The sequence below is a fragment of the Taeniopygia guttata genome, chromosome 3, assembly GCF_048771995.1.
Source record: "Taeniopygia guttata chromosome 3, bTaeGut7.mat, whole genome shotgun sequence".
Classification (NCBI taxonomy): Eukaryota; Metazoa; Chordata; class Aves; order Passeriformes; family Estrildidae; genus Taeniopygia; species Taeniopygia guttata.
Window position 1 is genome coordinate 91407496 of NC_133027.1, and position 15604 is coordinate 91423099.

The 15604-nt window shown below is 40.7% G+C and overlaps 1 protein-coding gene across 10 annotated transcripts in view; it reads left to right on the forward strand.

Moving 5' to 3' along the window:
- Positions 1-15604, forward strand: part of PLCB4 (phospholipase C beta 4) — a 186400-nt gene that overhangs the window by 107810 nt on the left and 62986 nt on the right. For all 10 annotated transcript variants that reach the window (XM_030268791.4, XM_030268786.4, XM_072927413.1 and 7 more), the window contains 5 exons: positions 7114-7193; positions 7743-7796; positions 12960-13041; positions 13748-13848; positions 14476-14533. In XM_030268791.4, the coding sequence (XP_030124651.1) occupies positions 7114-7193; positions 7743-7796; positions 12960-13041; positions 13748-13848; positions 14476-14533 (375 nt within the window). The remainder of the gene's footprint in view (positions 1-7113; positions 7194-7742; positions 7797-12959; positions 13042-13747; positions 13849-14475; positions 14534-15604) is intronic.

Below are 15604 nucleotides of genomic sequence, written 5' to 3' on the forward strand. Positions count from 1 at the left end.
GTTTCTGCTGTCCCCCCTGGTGCTGTGAGGAGCAGAGCCTTGATCTGTACCTGATTGGGATACTTTAAAATGAGAGAATTGAGCGGCAGATTCAAGCACAAAAGCTCAGAACCTTTCTGCCCAGAAAGGCTTCTGTAGGTGATAATTTACAATTGGAAAAGAAGCAATTGTTACTCACTGAAGGCTGAGTTAGAATGGGACTGGCTTACGGGACAAAGAAAATTGGTGGAAGTTCCTGGCGTCTTCAGCCTATCCATGCAAGGAGTGGTACCACTGGGAAGCAGGTTCTGCTAGGTCCCTGGCACAGGGTGGCAGAGTGGGACAGTCCCTGAGGGTCCCTGGGGGTGCTCCAGCTGTGGCAACTGGGCTAGTGCCTGCTGTGGGCAGTGCTGGACCCTCCCCTCTGGTCCCATCCCACCTGGCTGTTGTCACCTGTCCTCACCTGTGCCCTGTGTGCCCCTGATGCTCAGCAGGGCTGGCCAAGGCATTGCTGGGCTCCAAGTATAGCTACTCCAGCAACAAGAGTGTGTTTATTGTCTCTCCACTTGTCTCCAAGCTCCAGCTCTGGTATTTACATTCTATCTACTTAAATTTTATTGGTGTTTTCAGCTGAGAAATTGGTTTTTATTTCCACTCTTAAAACAGCCACAAAATAGTGTGTACTCTGTCTCTGATTGCAAGCAGCTGTCATGGTCCACTCCTAAAACAGCTCCACTGTGGTAGTAGAGAGTGACTGTAAAAGGTGGAATTTAAAACCTGATGTTTGGAATCCTGATTAAATCAGTTTATATAAATTATGCTGAGCTAAAATTAACACACACATATATTAGAGATGAGAGCATATGTGTGTATTTTTCTTTTTTACTTCCCAGATGGACTTTCTGTGCCTCAGTAATTGCATAATCCGTTTTCCTCAGTCTAGGACAGTTGAAAAGGCCAGTGAGTATTTGGGGGTGAATTTCCCTGGGGCAGAAGTGATATAGTGCTGGTGTGAGGCTTCAGCCCTTGGTACACGGGCTGCCTATCCAACGCTGTCATTAGTCCAGTAAAGCTGTTATACTTCAGCCACCCAAAATCTGGACTTTTTGTCTTCTTTGCTCATCCACTCTGGCAGTGCATTTAGAAGTTTTGCTTAAAAAGTTAATCTAAGTCAGCTTCTTTAACATTACTTAGTGCATATCAGGGGTGAATTTGCCCTGGTGGTTGTTCTTTCCCAGCTCCAGCTGTTTCCTTGGAAAGGACCATCTCTCCACCTCAGAGATTTTGTTCTTCTGCTTGAAAGTACTGTTCCCCATGCCCTGCTGGCAGAGGAGTTCAGTGAATACTCCTAACTCAATTCAAGGAAGAGCCTTAATGTTAAAATAATGGTTATAGGCAAAGCTCCCACCAGTGTTTAAGATAATTTGGCTTTGGGAAGTGCTGATGCATTTCTCTGGCAGTGCATCCAGGATGTAAACAGCCATGGTGGAGACAGGGTGGGAAAGAGAGTGCAGCAACCTTTTACACTGCTTTTACACCTTTAGTTGGATTTGATGGAAAATAGATGTATTCTACCTGTGTGTCGCTGAGACAGTGATTCACACTTTGGTGGCTTAACCTGTGAGGCACCAGAATGAACAGAATGGGCTAAAACGCTTCATTACTCACACAACATATAGGTAAATGCAAGCTTTATCACACAGCTAAAAATATTCATGGAAATCAATGCAGCTGAAAGCATTTCATTTTGATATTCTTAAATTTCTCACTTTAGTTTAAAGTGGTCATGACAAGACAAAGCACTTCAGGTGGATCGCTTTTGTTGGTGTTTCTACTAATCAAACTCCTTGATTTACAAAAGAATTCTTTTTCATAGAATCATAGAACAGTTTGGGTTGGAAGGGACCTAAAAGATCATCCAGTTCCAACTCCCCTTACCATGGGCAGGGACACCTTTCCATGAGATCAGGTTGCCCATCCAGCCAGCCCAATTGACCCTGCCTTTTTTCCCTCGCTTTGAAACAAGCTGTTAAACTTTAGCCCAAATCATATTGTTTAGAGGGCAGATAGAAAGTAGCGGAAGATTCCCATGGGAATGTTCCGCAAATATATTACAGAAAAGTTCTGTTTTCCCAAAGCTTTGTTTGTTTTGACGTTTCAAAGCAAAGCTTTTCAAGGAACCTGCAAAACACTCTTGAACAGATCTCTAGAAGCCTCCTGCTGTTCTCTGTGTCCCAGTATGGAAGTATGTGGCTTACATCTCATAGCCCATGTGATAAACTTTTATAACTCATGACTGCTTTAAATATATGACCACAGCTTACCTGTGTATGTTATTCTGTATGTTATTCCATGTTCTCTAGAGAAATCTCCATCTCCCAGCCTGCAGTTGACTATTGGTGTTTTGCATGTGCTTTTCTGCCTCTCCATGGGCATTCTTGGCTGTACCACTGTGGAATTATCAGTAAATTGTCAACTTTAGCCCTGGTTGTCCATAGCCAGGAGGTTGATTTCACTGTGAAAACTCCACTGTGTTTCTCTTAGTTTACATACAAGAGCAGCCAAAGTGGCTCTTCCAGCTCCTTTCAGAGCAGACCCCTCCAAGGCTGGAAAAGCCACTCCAGGGTAGGAAGCTTTGCTGAAGTGTGGCAGCAGTCTGGACACACCAGGCAGCTCCCAGTACAGAGCCTGTGAGCCTCAGCTTTCCTGCTGGAATACGTGAAGGTCAGAAGGATCCCTTTTATCTCTGTGAAAATCCTTGCACTGTTTTCACAGTGATGTTCTGCAAAAATCAGTGCTGTGGTTGGTCAGGGCAGGGGGAAGGTTTGGCACTGTCACTCCTCAGGTCTCCTTGCTGTGGCTGCCTGGGCGATTTTCCTGGAGCAGAGAGGAATTGTGAGATATTTGCATTGAGGGAATGGGGACATCTGCTGGCTGAGGGCAAGTGCCTAGGATTCCTGCCAACCCACGTGTCCTGGGGAGAGGTGGGAAACAATTCTCTGCGGGCTTCCTGAGCCTTCAGGCTATTGAGCCCTTGGCAGGCAGTCCCAGACCCTGAACACCAAAATCAGAGGGCATGCCTCCCTGCCCTGTCTTTCCTAATGCCTGGAATAAGTGGAGTGCAACCCTGGAGAGACTGCACTGGAAAAGGGAAGGTAAAATCTCAAGAGGTCTGGTAATACTCACCCCATCAGTCAATAAGCCGTGCATGGCCTTGTCTGGAATTTCATGAGCTGTAGGCTATGGTGGTTTTTAACCTTTCATAGTTCTTGTCCTTTTTAACCCTGCCTAAATGAAATGTTGATGGTTAAAATAGAGCTGAAAGGCCAAACTTATTTGTGCACCCTGCCAGTTGTGCCCATGTTTTATCAGTGAACCTCAGCTAACACAGGGTCACTAAGTGCCTCAGAAGCATTTCAGTGTGACAGCAAAAGCTAAGAGAGTGCTTCTTTGATTGATTTTTCTTGCCCCTTCTTCTTCTAGAGATGTTTTACAGTGTTTGATCTTGTCAGAGAAAAACAACACAGTGCTTGTTCCAGCCTGCAGTGTAGATTTTGGCCTCTTGTACCAGCCTAAGGGGGTCTGAGCTTAAGGTGCACTGGTATTTGGTTTTGTTTCTTTTCATGACTGTTCATTTTCTAGGATTAAATATCAGGGTCCAGATCCCTCTATGAATCTGGAATAATATTTGTATATAGGGAGCCATTCAGGAGTTACCTCGACAGATTAAAGGTACTGAACCATATTTTGAAAATTGGAAAATATTCAGCACTAGCATCAGTAAGAATCAAATGTACCCTGATTTCTATCAAAGACATTTTTTTTTTTCCTAAGACCAAGGTGTTTCCTATATACCTAATTTCGGAATTCCACTTGTTGTAGGATTTTCATCCTTTGAACACATAGTGACTTGAAAATCCTAAGGATGATAGAAGAGAACTGAGGATCTCTATCCCTGTTACCTAGGTAGATGTACAGGTCTTTCAGCTTCATCTGTAAAATAAGGGCTGCTGTCATAGAATACAAGCAAGGCTGCTGCTGTATTTGCCTGTGTGTTAGCTGAGAAAAAACTGAGCCCTTCTTTCATCCCTCCTGCAAGGTCATCAGACAAGTGTACATTTAATCTGGGAATGGTTTGTTGTCAGGAAAGCAATATACTGCCAGCTGGATATTGAATTTTGTGAGTATCTGTGCACTGGATCACAGTACCTTAAAAGCAAATATGAAGGCAGTATTAATTGGAGACTATTCTGACTCAGAGAGACAAAAAGTCTGACTGTGTTGAATGTGTTGTTGAATTTGGTTTTTCTTTGTATTCCTGGTTAATGTGGGGCCAGCTGATGACCATGGGCAGCGTCTGATGTGACACTGCAGAAGCTGCTTTGGCCCCAAAGTGAGGGGCAGGCAGCCAGGTGCTGCTATGTGAGGTGGAACAGATGGGCAGGCGTGGCTCTGGAGCTGCCAACTCCTGCCCAGGGCACATCACACCAACATGAAGATGGTTTGGAGCTGGACAGAGGCTTTTGAGTCTCTCCTTTGCTTGCTGCCAGCAGCAATGTGATGCTTTTGTGGCTCATCAGTGTTTGGCTGGAGGTTTGTGCTATTTTGCTCCGAGAGAGTGCAATTCCTGACTTGGCATCTCTGTCAGGGAAGGACATTAACACTGAAAAAAGGACAGGGAGACCTCTAAAGTGAGAACCATCAAGACAACGCCTGCAAAAAAATCACTTGGGAAGTGCTTAGTGTATTGATTTCTCTCTTCACTTATGTTTTTTTCTAGCAGTGTTTCTTTTTGGCAGCTTTTCTAGATGAGTAGGAGTAACTCCAGAGCTGAGTACTGGCCAGCCTTGATTTTAAATATTAGTTTTTGTTATAGCTGGTGTAGCCATAATCCATTGCCTTCAAATCAGAGTGGATCTGTAGTGTTAGCTCCAAATGAAATGCTGATATGGTCAGTACTGCACCAGTGGTGGTTTCTTGGCAGAAAAAAAAAAAGCAGAATACCTGCAGCTTATTCCCAACATGCATTTGGTGTAATTTAATTTTTGCAAGGGTTTTTTGTTTGCAGTGAATATGCCATTGAGTGGCTGGGTCAGTGTTGGAAGGCTGAGGGTTTTGAAGGGCTGCAGACCAATGCAGATCATGCAAGGATAAATGTTTGTGTAGCTGTGACAGTGTTAATGCAGCAGGAATGTTACATTTAATTGATTTAAACAACAATAAAAACAAACACCCAACCAAACAAGCCAAACCCCCCCCAAACCCAAAACAAACAAAAAAACCCCTCAAACCCTTGCAAACCACAAATCCAAAACGTAGGCAGTTGGCAATAGTTGAATTTCAACAGTTCTAGGAAATAGAATTCTGTGTAAGATTTTTTCAGGCGTTTACCCTGGAATTATCACAAGCACCATTCCTTTATCATCTGAGGTGAGAGAACATTTGTAGGAAAACATAAATGTTTCCTAAATCTGTCAGTGGTTTCTAGTTATATCAGTTCTAATAAGTAATATTATCTTGCCCCATGAACCTTGCTTGCTTTATCTTCCTTGGCAGTCCTGTCAGCTTATGACTACAAAATCTTACTCATGCAGCTGGAAAAGGGAGGGCAGACTCTTACTGAGGGGTTGTTTTCAAGCCCAAAAACACACCTAAGAAAACCCCAAATGCTACCTTTTTTTCATAAGTGATAGTTCTGTTTTTCAAATTACTCTCAGACACACACTTGATCTCTTTAAATGAATATTTTATGCAGTACTTATTTAAAAGATAACTTTAAAAAGAACACTTAAGTATTAACACATATCTTAGTAAGTGACTACTTTTCCTAAAGCAAAACAGATGTAATATATCATGAGTACAGGGGTCTCAAGTGTGCTGCTTATCTGTTGAATTGACACCTCAGACCTTGTTTTAACCCCAGCGATTTTTTGCCTGCGGTTTATAATAAGCCATTTCCCAAAGAGGTTAGTGCTCCTCCAATATAAATCATTATTTTTTTCATCTGTCTTGCAGATGTACAGTACTCATTCATGAAAAGAAAAATACACTAATCTGCATCTATTTTTGAGTGTCATATTCTGGATCCTGCCCAAGTCAGCTCAAGCTGCATGCACAGCATTTGGCCAGAAGCAAAAAGCTCCTTTATTCCCAAGGTTAATGTTTAGCAGTGGACCAAATCCCATCTCAATTCCACCAGTGTAAATTATCAGTTGAGTAATCCTAGTGTTATAATGGCATAATTGAGATGGAACTTGGCTTGTAGCACTGCCATTTTTTCCTCTTGCCATGGCTTTTTCCTGCCAGGATTCTTGCTGAAATCAATGAGAGTTCATGTCAGGGTCTAAGCCTTAAGCTGCTTCTCTGCAGCTCTGCAAAGTTGGGGTGCAGGCTACAGCAGAAAAATAGTTCCCTGATAGAGGAATTACAGAAGTAAGTGCTGTAATGCTGCTGTTGGCTGGAAGTCATCCCAGGGGTTGTTTGGAATGCTGTGCATTGTAAGGATGAAAACAAGCAGGGCTTGAATATATAACAGGATGTTAGAACAGTTGTTGTGCCTCCTCTAGCTTATTGATAATTTATTTCATTCCTTTTCTAAGCTGAACCAGTGAAATATTGCCAGGAGGCAGTATCAACTCTTGCTGAGCACATTCGATGATGGTGCTCAGCAAGAGTTGATATTGCCTCCTGCCACCAAAAGGGAGGCCAGTGTTCATTAGGATATAAATGGAGGCCTCAGCATAAATAAATATCAGCTCAGCAAGAGCTGATATTGCATCCTGTCACCAAAAGGGAGGCCAGTGTTCATACAGGATATAAATAGAGGCCTTAATAAATCAGTCGGTGGATCACTTACCTTGGCTGGCAATAAACTCATTTATTGGCAATGCTGAAACTACATGTAGCATTTGGAAGAATGGAAAGCACAGTCCCTTTGATTAGTGGAGGATGAGTAGTGATGGGTAAAATTGATGAAATGGGTATGGGCTGTGACATGGGCAGTTTATTCCTCAGCACAGGTTATTAACATTACGCATGGCTTCAAGGAGGAGCCTTCCCCCAAGCCAGATTTTCCTATTTTTTCCCCTCTTCAGTTTTCCTAATTTGGTGTTTCAATGGTTTTGTGTTTTTCAGCAATGGGTAGAAGGGCTTGGATCCATCATACATAACTTTAGAGCTAACAATGTCAGTCCAATGACGTGTCTCAAGAAACAGTAAGTTACTTTCTTTCCTCCCGTCTCCTTTATTTTTCTGTCCTTGTTGATTTCTGTTCTGTGTTTTTCTTGTCGTAATTGGGAAAAAAAAGTGCTTCTCATAGTTTGACATTTACAAAACAGTGTCAGAAAGAAAATGGTGTTAAATGAGTTAAGAGTTTGTCTTTTATTGAGACTAAAGATGTCTCAAGGCTATATCTGGCACCTGCCCAGGAGAAATTACAGGAGAATCTGTAACTGTTCATTTGATTTATTGTAGTGTATGTTCTAATTATTGGCTGGTTTGTTTTTTCCTTGATGCATATGCAAGCAAAAGCCCGTGAGACTTTCTCATCTTCATGCTGGTGTTAATTGCTGTACTGATTTATTTGGGCTGCTTTTTGCCTTTACAGTTAAAGAACTGCCCTGCCTCAAGCACTAAAATGTTTTTATTGCAGAACAATTATTTGTTTGTACTCATTTAGCAGACGTGGCAACAAGTTGAACATAAGTATCTAGACCCCAATTTTAATAAATAATATTTACAAAATATTTCATTCCTAATTTCAGCTGGATGAAGCTGGCCTTTCTAACAAACACAAATGGGAAAATTCCAGTTCGGAGGTAAGCACATTATGGAGCTCTATGTTTTTTCACTTCCTAGTTCTATGTGGCTTAATAATAGAATATAATATTAATTTTATTACTAATCCATATGTAAGAGTAAGTACAGAACTAGATAGTCTTATCTGCCCTCCTTGGTAAGCTAGGCAGAACTTCTTACCAGCCTAGTAATTTTTTTTTTTTTTTTTTTGCAATCCATTGTAATGAAGATATGAGTTCTTCTAATAGTTTTCAAAGTCACTTAGAGCTAAGAGCATCAGATTTCTCAGCCTAACATTCTTCAAACCCTGGGATGAGCTTTTCAGTTGTAAAATTTGAGAAAGTACTTTAAAAAATGAGCCATAAAAGCTTGCAGGCCAGTTAAGTAGAGGACAAAAAGATACTTTTAAACTGCAGTTCCTTGTAAAAGAGATATATGCATCTGCCAAAAATGTTCCTGCTTTTATAGGAACCCCCAGGATAATATTTTGTTTTGTCCACATGGTAAATGAACTTGTTGGGTTATTGTTGTTGGGAACAGCAAAGCCAGAACAGCATCTTTCCTTCTGTGCAGCTATTGACTATGACAAGTTACTGTTTTTCAGTCCTCTCTGGCTAGGCAATAGCGCTCCCCCCTCCTGCTCTAGGACTACATTCTTGCCCAGACACTGAGCTGCTTTTCTCTTTATAAAGTACATGCAAACCAGATTTTTGGGGCATACTGGTTTTTCATAAAGAGAAACTCACAGAAGGGAGCAAGAAAGAGGACTTTGTAAGATAAGCTCCACACAATAGGTTTTCTTTTCAAGGGAGGAAAGGAGGATTTTGCATCTATATCGTCTGCAAAAAGACAAAGGGCCTGCCACACTGCTTTCCAGGTTTCTTTAGCTTCATGACTCAGGTGACACCTTGACAGTGTTAAAGCTGCTTCAGTGTGTTCATCTTCCAGTTCTCACATGGCCAAGTCCCTGCTTATTCCTCAAACTCAGCTGCCATGAAGCACCTCCTGTGCAGGTCCCATGAGGACTATCATCAGCTGGAGGGTAATGACAAGGGAACAATACCACAGAGACAAATCAATTTTCAGGACTTTACAGCTTTATGCCTGTGCTTGAACACAGAACCCTATTCCACAGTAGGAATTTATAGTGTGCTAGCTTGTCTGAAATGGTTTCTGCCTTTAAATATTTTACATCACATTTAGTGAGGCATAGATCTCTCTGTTGGGCTGCAGCATACTGATTTGTGTATGAAGACTATTGCTTAAAAATCCAGTTCACTGGGTCCAGTGTATTAAATCTTTACATTTGAATTTGCACTATTTACAGGTTAACATAGATCAGTCCCTAACAGTTTAATTTATTGTAATAGTAGGTTGCTTGTGAATTCATTAGAGATCTACTATTCCATGGAGTTGAATCTCCTTTGCATCTGGACACTCCAAGGAATGTGCTATCTTGGTCTGGGTAAAATGTGGCAAATTTCTGGGGCTCACACAGGAAGTGGGGTGTCACCCACTCAAAGGATGAGGAGAGGTGTCCGTGAGAAGAGCAATATGAATGGAGGAGAGGAAAAACCAATGTGCTCTGCAGAGCTGCATGGAAAATAAGGGGAGCCAGGGCCCTGATGTGGGATGGCAAGGCCATGGGGTTGGCCTGATCTAGCAGGAGCTGCTGATCCTGGAGTGGGACACAGACACCCAGGGGTCAGCTTGGGATGGGGGTGGGGGGGGTATTTCACTGCCTCCCCCTTCTTCCATGAGCCCTTCGTGCAGAGAGAGGGGGAGATCAAGAGGAGACAGGAGGAGGGAGATGCATGAGGAAGGGATGTGTGTCTGAGGAAGGCAAGCCAGGAAGCCCTGGGAAATGTGAGCTGAGTGCCTCTGCCTTGCAAGGGGCACCTAAGTTTCACATTTGCCCCACAGGCTTCCCCCAGTACCTCTTGCACTGGTCTCAACCACTGGTGCCTCCCCCCCAGTTGACCTTTCCTTTTTACCTGTTTTAAATCCACTGTTATTTATTCAGCCCTGCTTCCTCCTCCTGCTGCTGCCAGGGGCTCCTGTAGCAATTGCTGTAGCTCTGGGGATACAGATGGGAGGGTTTCTCTCCCAGAAACAGAACCCCCAGCAGGTCTGTTCTGCCATAGGAATGTGTATCACAAGACCCACCTGTATTTCATTTTTACACAGAAGTGCAGTAAAACACCAAGAGAAAAAAAAACCACCTTACCTGCAGAATCAGAGCAACTTGAATTTCCTCCCAAGTTTGAAACAACTTTTGCAACTGTCACATTCCCCATAGGGAATGATGAGCCATGAGGAGGTGACACTCCTCAGGCTGTTGGTGGTAGATGCCATAAATATTCTCCTGACTCCTTGTCTGTGCAGTTGGGAGTTGCAAAGTCACAAAGATTTTTCTCAAGCTGCTTTTGGATTTTAATGGATTCTGGGGCATAGGTCTGTTGCTATTGAAGTGCTGTGTTTGGGAGAGAAGAAATTCTGATGGTTAGCAGTGTGAAAACCTTAGGAGAGTAGCAGTTTTGCCTTTTGGGCTTTGATAAATTTTAGCAGTCTGAGTCTAGAATTACATTTACAGCTCTTGCAAAGACATGGCATTTGTAAGATATTTTGTATGTTCAGATTTTAACACTACTGTAACAGATGAGCAAACAGGTCAGCGTTTGTAAAGAAAAAAAAAAAATCTACTTGGTTTCTTCAACTGTGTGCCGGCAGAAAATATATTTTCTATGTGAGTGAGTTGCACCTGCTCATCTGGAGCCTGGTTAGAAATTAGCTTTTCTCAGACTGTGCTTCTCGCTTTGTATCACTACATTTAAAAGGATTCAAGCAAGTTTAGGTTCTAACTATGAAAATACATAGTAAAAGAAGAAAGGGCTAAACTATGACAAATGAACCTTAAATCTGTTATTCACTAGTTTAATTAAGTTAATTTGAAAGTAGAGTTTTTAAAAGTGTGTTTCATTTCAATTACTCCAGAGTGTCTGGAAGAAATCTGTTGCAATACTTCAGTGTTGGTTGGAAATCAAATTTAGATAATTTCTTGTACAGTGTAGGCAGGTCAAGCCAAGCTCACTGGAGCCATGGTAGAAGATTGATTTCCATAGGTTGTGGTGGCTTGATTTTTGAGGTGATGGTTGGGAAGTAGCAAAGGTCTGAAGTAATCAAATGATTTAATCCATCAACAAGCACGATATAGCCATATCCTTCAGTTCCAGAGTTGGGAAGTATTTTAAATATTTATGAGGAAGTACATTGGCATATTAGCATGAACCCCGAACCACTGTAGGTGGAACAAGAGGAGTAAACACCTGTAGGTGTCAAGATGAATGTAAATCTGCTAGGATGAAGTCTCTTCTGATAGAAGGAAAAACAGTTTTATTTGCAATAGCCTTGGCAAAATGAACATGTCATGCTGTAATTTTACAATCTTTTTTGATTCATGCAATCTTCTCTACACTGCTGTGTCATTACAAGTTACTGCTGTGTTTGCTGTCAGCTTTTATGAAATAAAAAAATACATTTGGCATCAAAAGTAAGTTCCCTGTGGCCATGGAATCTTGGCACACATCTGATTAATTGCTTACACCGATATTGCATGTTTTACAGGACATTTATTATTGAAGTCCAATTCATTATAAAAGACATAGAAATTTACAGGGCTAGAAATAGGTTATAAATTGTAGAGCTAACATTACTCTGTGGTTTAGAATTAGCAGAAAAAATAGCTGCCTTAAGATTTTTTTAAGAAACAAGTGCCTGGAGTTAAACTCAGTCTATATTTTAGTGAAAATATCTTGGTACTTGTCAGCTTTGGAAAATAAAATAGCTAACTTAGATGCCTAAATAGGGACATAGAAATCTAACTGTTGTAAGGACCCAGTAAGAAGAAAAACATGGCTACGTTTTGTTAAAGTATTTTTTTATCATTTAGATATTTTCACTTCCTGATCTTAATTTTATTAGTATGAAAATATTTACATAGGCAGTTTAGAGTGTTTTGGAGACTAAAACAACCATGAATTGCTATGGCAACAAATAGCAGCCACAATTTGTTTCATGTCTCTTGCCAAGTGAAATTATTTATTATGCATGAGATTAACTAAAAGTCTCAGCGAATGTTTGTCTCACTTGATGATAAAGAACAGCACATTCTTACCAGCAGTCATTGAGTGTTTCCCACTGTTCAGCTTTTGTTAGAAACACATCTTGGATATAGAATTCAGTTTCTCTCTCCAGATGAAGACGCCAAAATCAAGGGGTTGTGGGTCACAGCATTCCAGTTCAAGCCCTAAACAGAAGGCAGGAGAGCTATCAGGTTTGGATCCCCCTTTCCAGACCCAGAGATTATTCTGACTCTTCTCAAATGGAAACAGAAATAGACCACTCTCCTATTAATCACACCAAATAGCTGCATTTCTGTGGGATTTATCTCATTCCAAGTGAAACCAGTTTGCCAGTCGTATGCATGGTGAAGTCGTGCTTTGGGAAGGAGCAGGATGCTTATCAGTTTGGTGGAAATATTCCAGTGGCAGCTGAGAGGATCTCTGTGCAGCATGGCTGGGATAGGGTATTTATTCTCCCTGGCTGTGAGGTGAGAGAGCATCCAGAGGGAACACTGCAGCAGGGAATGGGATTTGGTATGTGTCTGGGAGTCTCTTGGTAGCAGCAGCTGCTTGAAAAGGAAAGAGGAAGGAAGCTGCCTTTGGGAACAGCCCACTCTACCTTGTGGAGGCTCAGTTTAATGCCTGGGATAGAAGGGAAGTCACCACAATCAAGAATGATCAGACATGAGTCTCCTCCCTCGGAGAATCTGCTGCTTTCTAAACAGTAATTTGTACCAGCACACAGCTTAAAAGAGCAAACAAAAGAGTGCTTTGCATGGCTCTGTACCCCAGTGTATTGGGGGGATAAACCCTCTTTTGTTCTGTGTCACTTCATTATTTTGATGTATTTTCTGATGGCTGGGTTGCAGGCAGAGCAGTGCTGCTCTCTGGAGCTCAAAGCACTTCTTCAGCTGCACTCTTACTTGGAAACTGCTTACACTCATCAATTGAAGCCAGAGGAAAGTGCTGGCAGTGAAAGCAAGAGAGAGAGAACTGATTGTTTAAGAAGTTACTAACTTTTCTGTGGTTTTTTTTTTTCCTCTCCACTGTTTTTTGTTTTAGCATAACCAGAACCTTTGCATCAGGTAAAACAGAAAAAGTGATCTTTCAGGCACTGAAGGAATTGGGTCTTCCCAGTGGAAAGGTATTTAGTGGTTGTGAATAACTGGTTTTGTTTACTAATAAGGTAATGACTCATTCACATTTGTAGCTGTAATCTAAGTCATTTGCATCACAAAAAGTGTGCCTATTGCGTGCTGCTTACTAATCACTGGAGGTTGTTTACTAGAGCCAAAATGTAATTAAATCTGTATGACACAGAGGTCTTTAAACCTCTTAGAGGAGGCTTCCCTTCTTTTCTGTCACAAACTACCTTTTGTTCATTTATGCTAAGTATATGAGCACAAAATATGCATGTAATTAATTTTTTTGTTGAATTTCTTGGACTCCTCCTGCTCTTTGCTCCCCTCCTTTGGAGAGCTGCTCTCCAGCTCTGTCCCACTTGCAGTGGGAGCCCCTGCCAGCAGCCCCAGAGAGGTGATGGCTTGAACTTTTTTGGGTTTGGGTTGGGTTTTTTTTAAGCTTCAGAAGAAAAATAGATTGTTTTCCAGCTCTGTGTTTATGTAGAATTATTGTTACTGTGAGGTTAGAATGCAGTCACATCAAACAAATCTATGATAAAGATGAAGTTAGAATAATTTTGAGAGTACAAAAGAAACCAGGTAATTTTATACTTGGGAAGGAGCTAAACCAGTTCTCAGTTGCTTTTTTCTGATATAAGATATTCTCTTTGGAAAAAAAGCACGTAAGCTCTTTTGTCTGGATAAATGTACCTTTGCATTTCATTGCAGAATGATGAAATTGAGCCTGCAGCTTTTACTTATGAGAAATTTTATGAGCTTACCCAAAAGATATGTCCCAGAACTGACATAGAGGACCTCTTTAAGAAGATGTAAGTTCAAATTTAATATAATCTTGCTTTAAAGATATTTTGTTGTATTTTTAGTCCATAACTAATAGTGACAGAACGCTGTAAAATTTGTCTACCCTTGGATCCTAGTAGCATCAGCAGTACTTTAGAACAAGCCCCAGTCTATGTTTTACTCCTTCCTCCCTTCTGAGACTATTAATGTAAAAGTTCACTCTGTATTTTAGAGCAACTTTTACATGAGTTAGAGGAAACACCCGGAATTTTTTTTTTTTTTTGCATTGGCTTTACTAACTACTGTAATTTTTAACTTGCTCCTTTAGGTGATTAACACAATACGTGAACTGATTAAATTAAGTAAGAAATTCGAAGTTTGAAAAATTTCTTCACCCAATTTATTCTCAGCTGGAGGACTTACATGTTGTTTTATGATGTAATGTTTGTTCAGGGATAGGAAGAGATGTTGTGGGAGATATACTGTGCATAGACAATTAGCATGTTTTCTGTGACTATTAATTTTGAGATTATAGAGCTACATTCAAGTAGCAAATAGTAGGTGGTTTTAAAAGTATGAACAATGTCAACATGTAAATCATACCTACTGTAGCATCGTGTACAAAAACTCACATTCTTTAATAAATTCCTTTTCAGCAATGGAGACAAAACTGATTATTTAACGGTAGACCAATTAGTGAGCTTTCTAAATGAAGTAAGCTTTTTCATACATTAACTACCATAAAGTCTGTCTGCAGTGGCTTGCTTCTTCCAATCTTCCCATTGCATGCCCCGTGCCATTATTTGCTGTGCTTTCCATTGTGGGAACATCAGGTGCAGAAATCAGCTCCAGCCCTGTGTTCTGCTTTCTACATGTTGGCCTTGCAGCTGCATTTGTTGGTTACTTGTTGCTGTGTTGTGGTGTGTGTCCTGTGTGTTTAATACTTTTTTTATTGTTCCATTCCACTAAAATACACCCAGTATTTGATTGCAGGCAGTTATTTTACCTGTAAGCCCCAGATAAATATATCTACTAGTCCTTCTAAGATAGTAGAAAAACTGAAGTAGGTGTTTATAAACAAGGATTTGATTCTCCTCAGCAGTAGTATTTCAATCTGTTACAAATCTAAGATCTAAGAGGATATTTTAAGAGTTTGCATATGATTTTTAAAATACCATGTGTGCAGAATAGGAGGAAATATTTTTATTGCTGTATTTCCAGAATGCGATTATTGGCAGAAGTATTTAGTATTTCTTAAAAGCATCACAAGTGTGTGAAGTAGTTCAATAAACAGTGTGGGCTTGGCTCTTTTCTATTCCTAAAGCACAGTAAGTTATAGAAAACTGCCTCATTTGCAATTCCAGCAATAAATGCAGCATGTGGATTTGACAAGAGCACACCCATGGAAAACAGATACATCCCACTTGGTTTTGTACCAGTAGATTATTGTCATCCTGAACACGGGAAGCCGCCATCATCACTATGTGACATTTTTAGGTGCATTATCAAAAAAAAAAAAAGATCTCTCCATCTAAAATTGTTTTACTAGTTATAGTTCAATTTTATATGTGTTTATATATATATGTATGTGTGTGTGTGTTTATTTATTGGATACTTCAGTCTGAAGATCCAAGCTGTAAAGCTCCCTATATGTCAAATTTGGAATATATTTTTATTTTTCAGCACTGAACGTGTGTCTTACTGAATTATTTGTAAAAAGGGTACTCAAAAAGAAAAGAGAGAGAGAAGATTAACAGTTTGCATAATTGGGATTACACAGGCTTA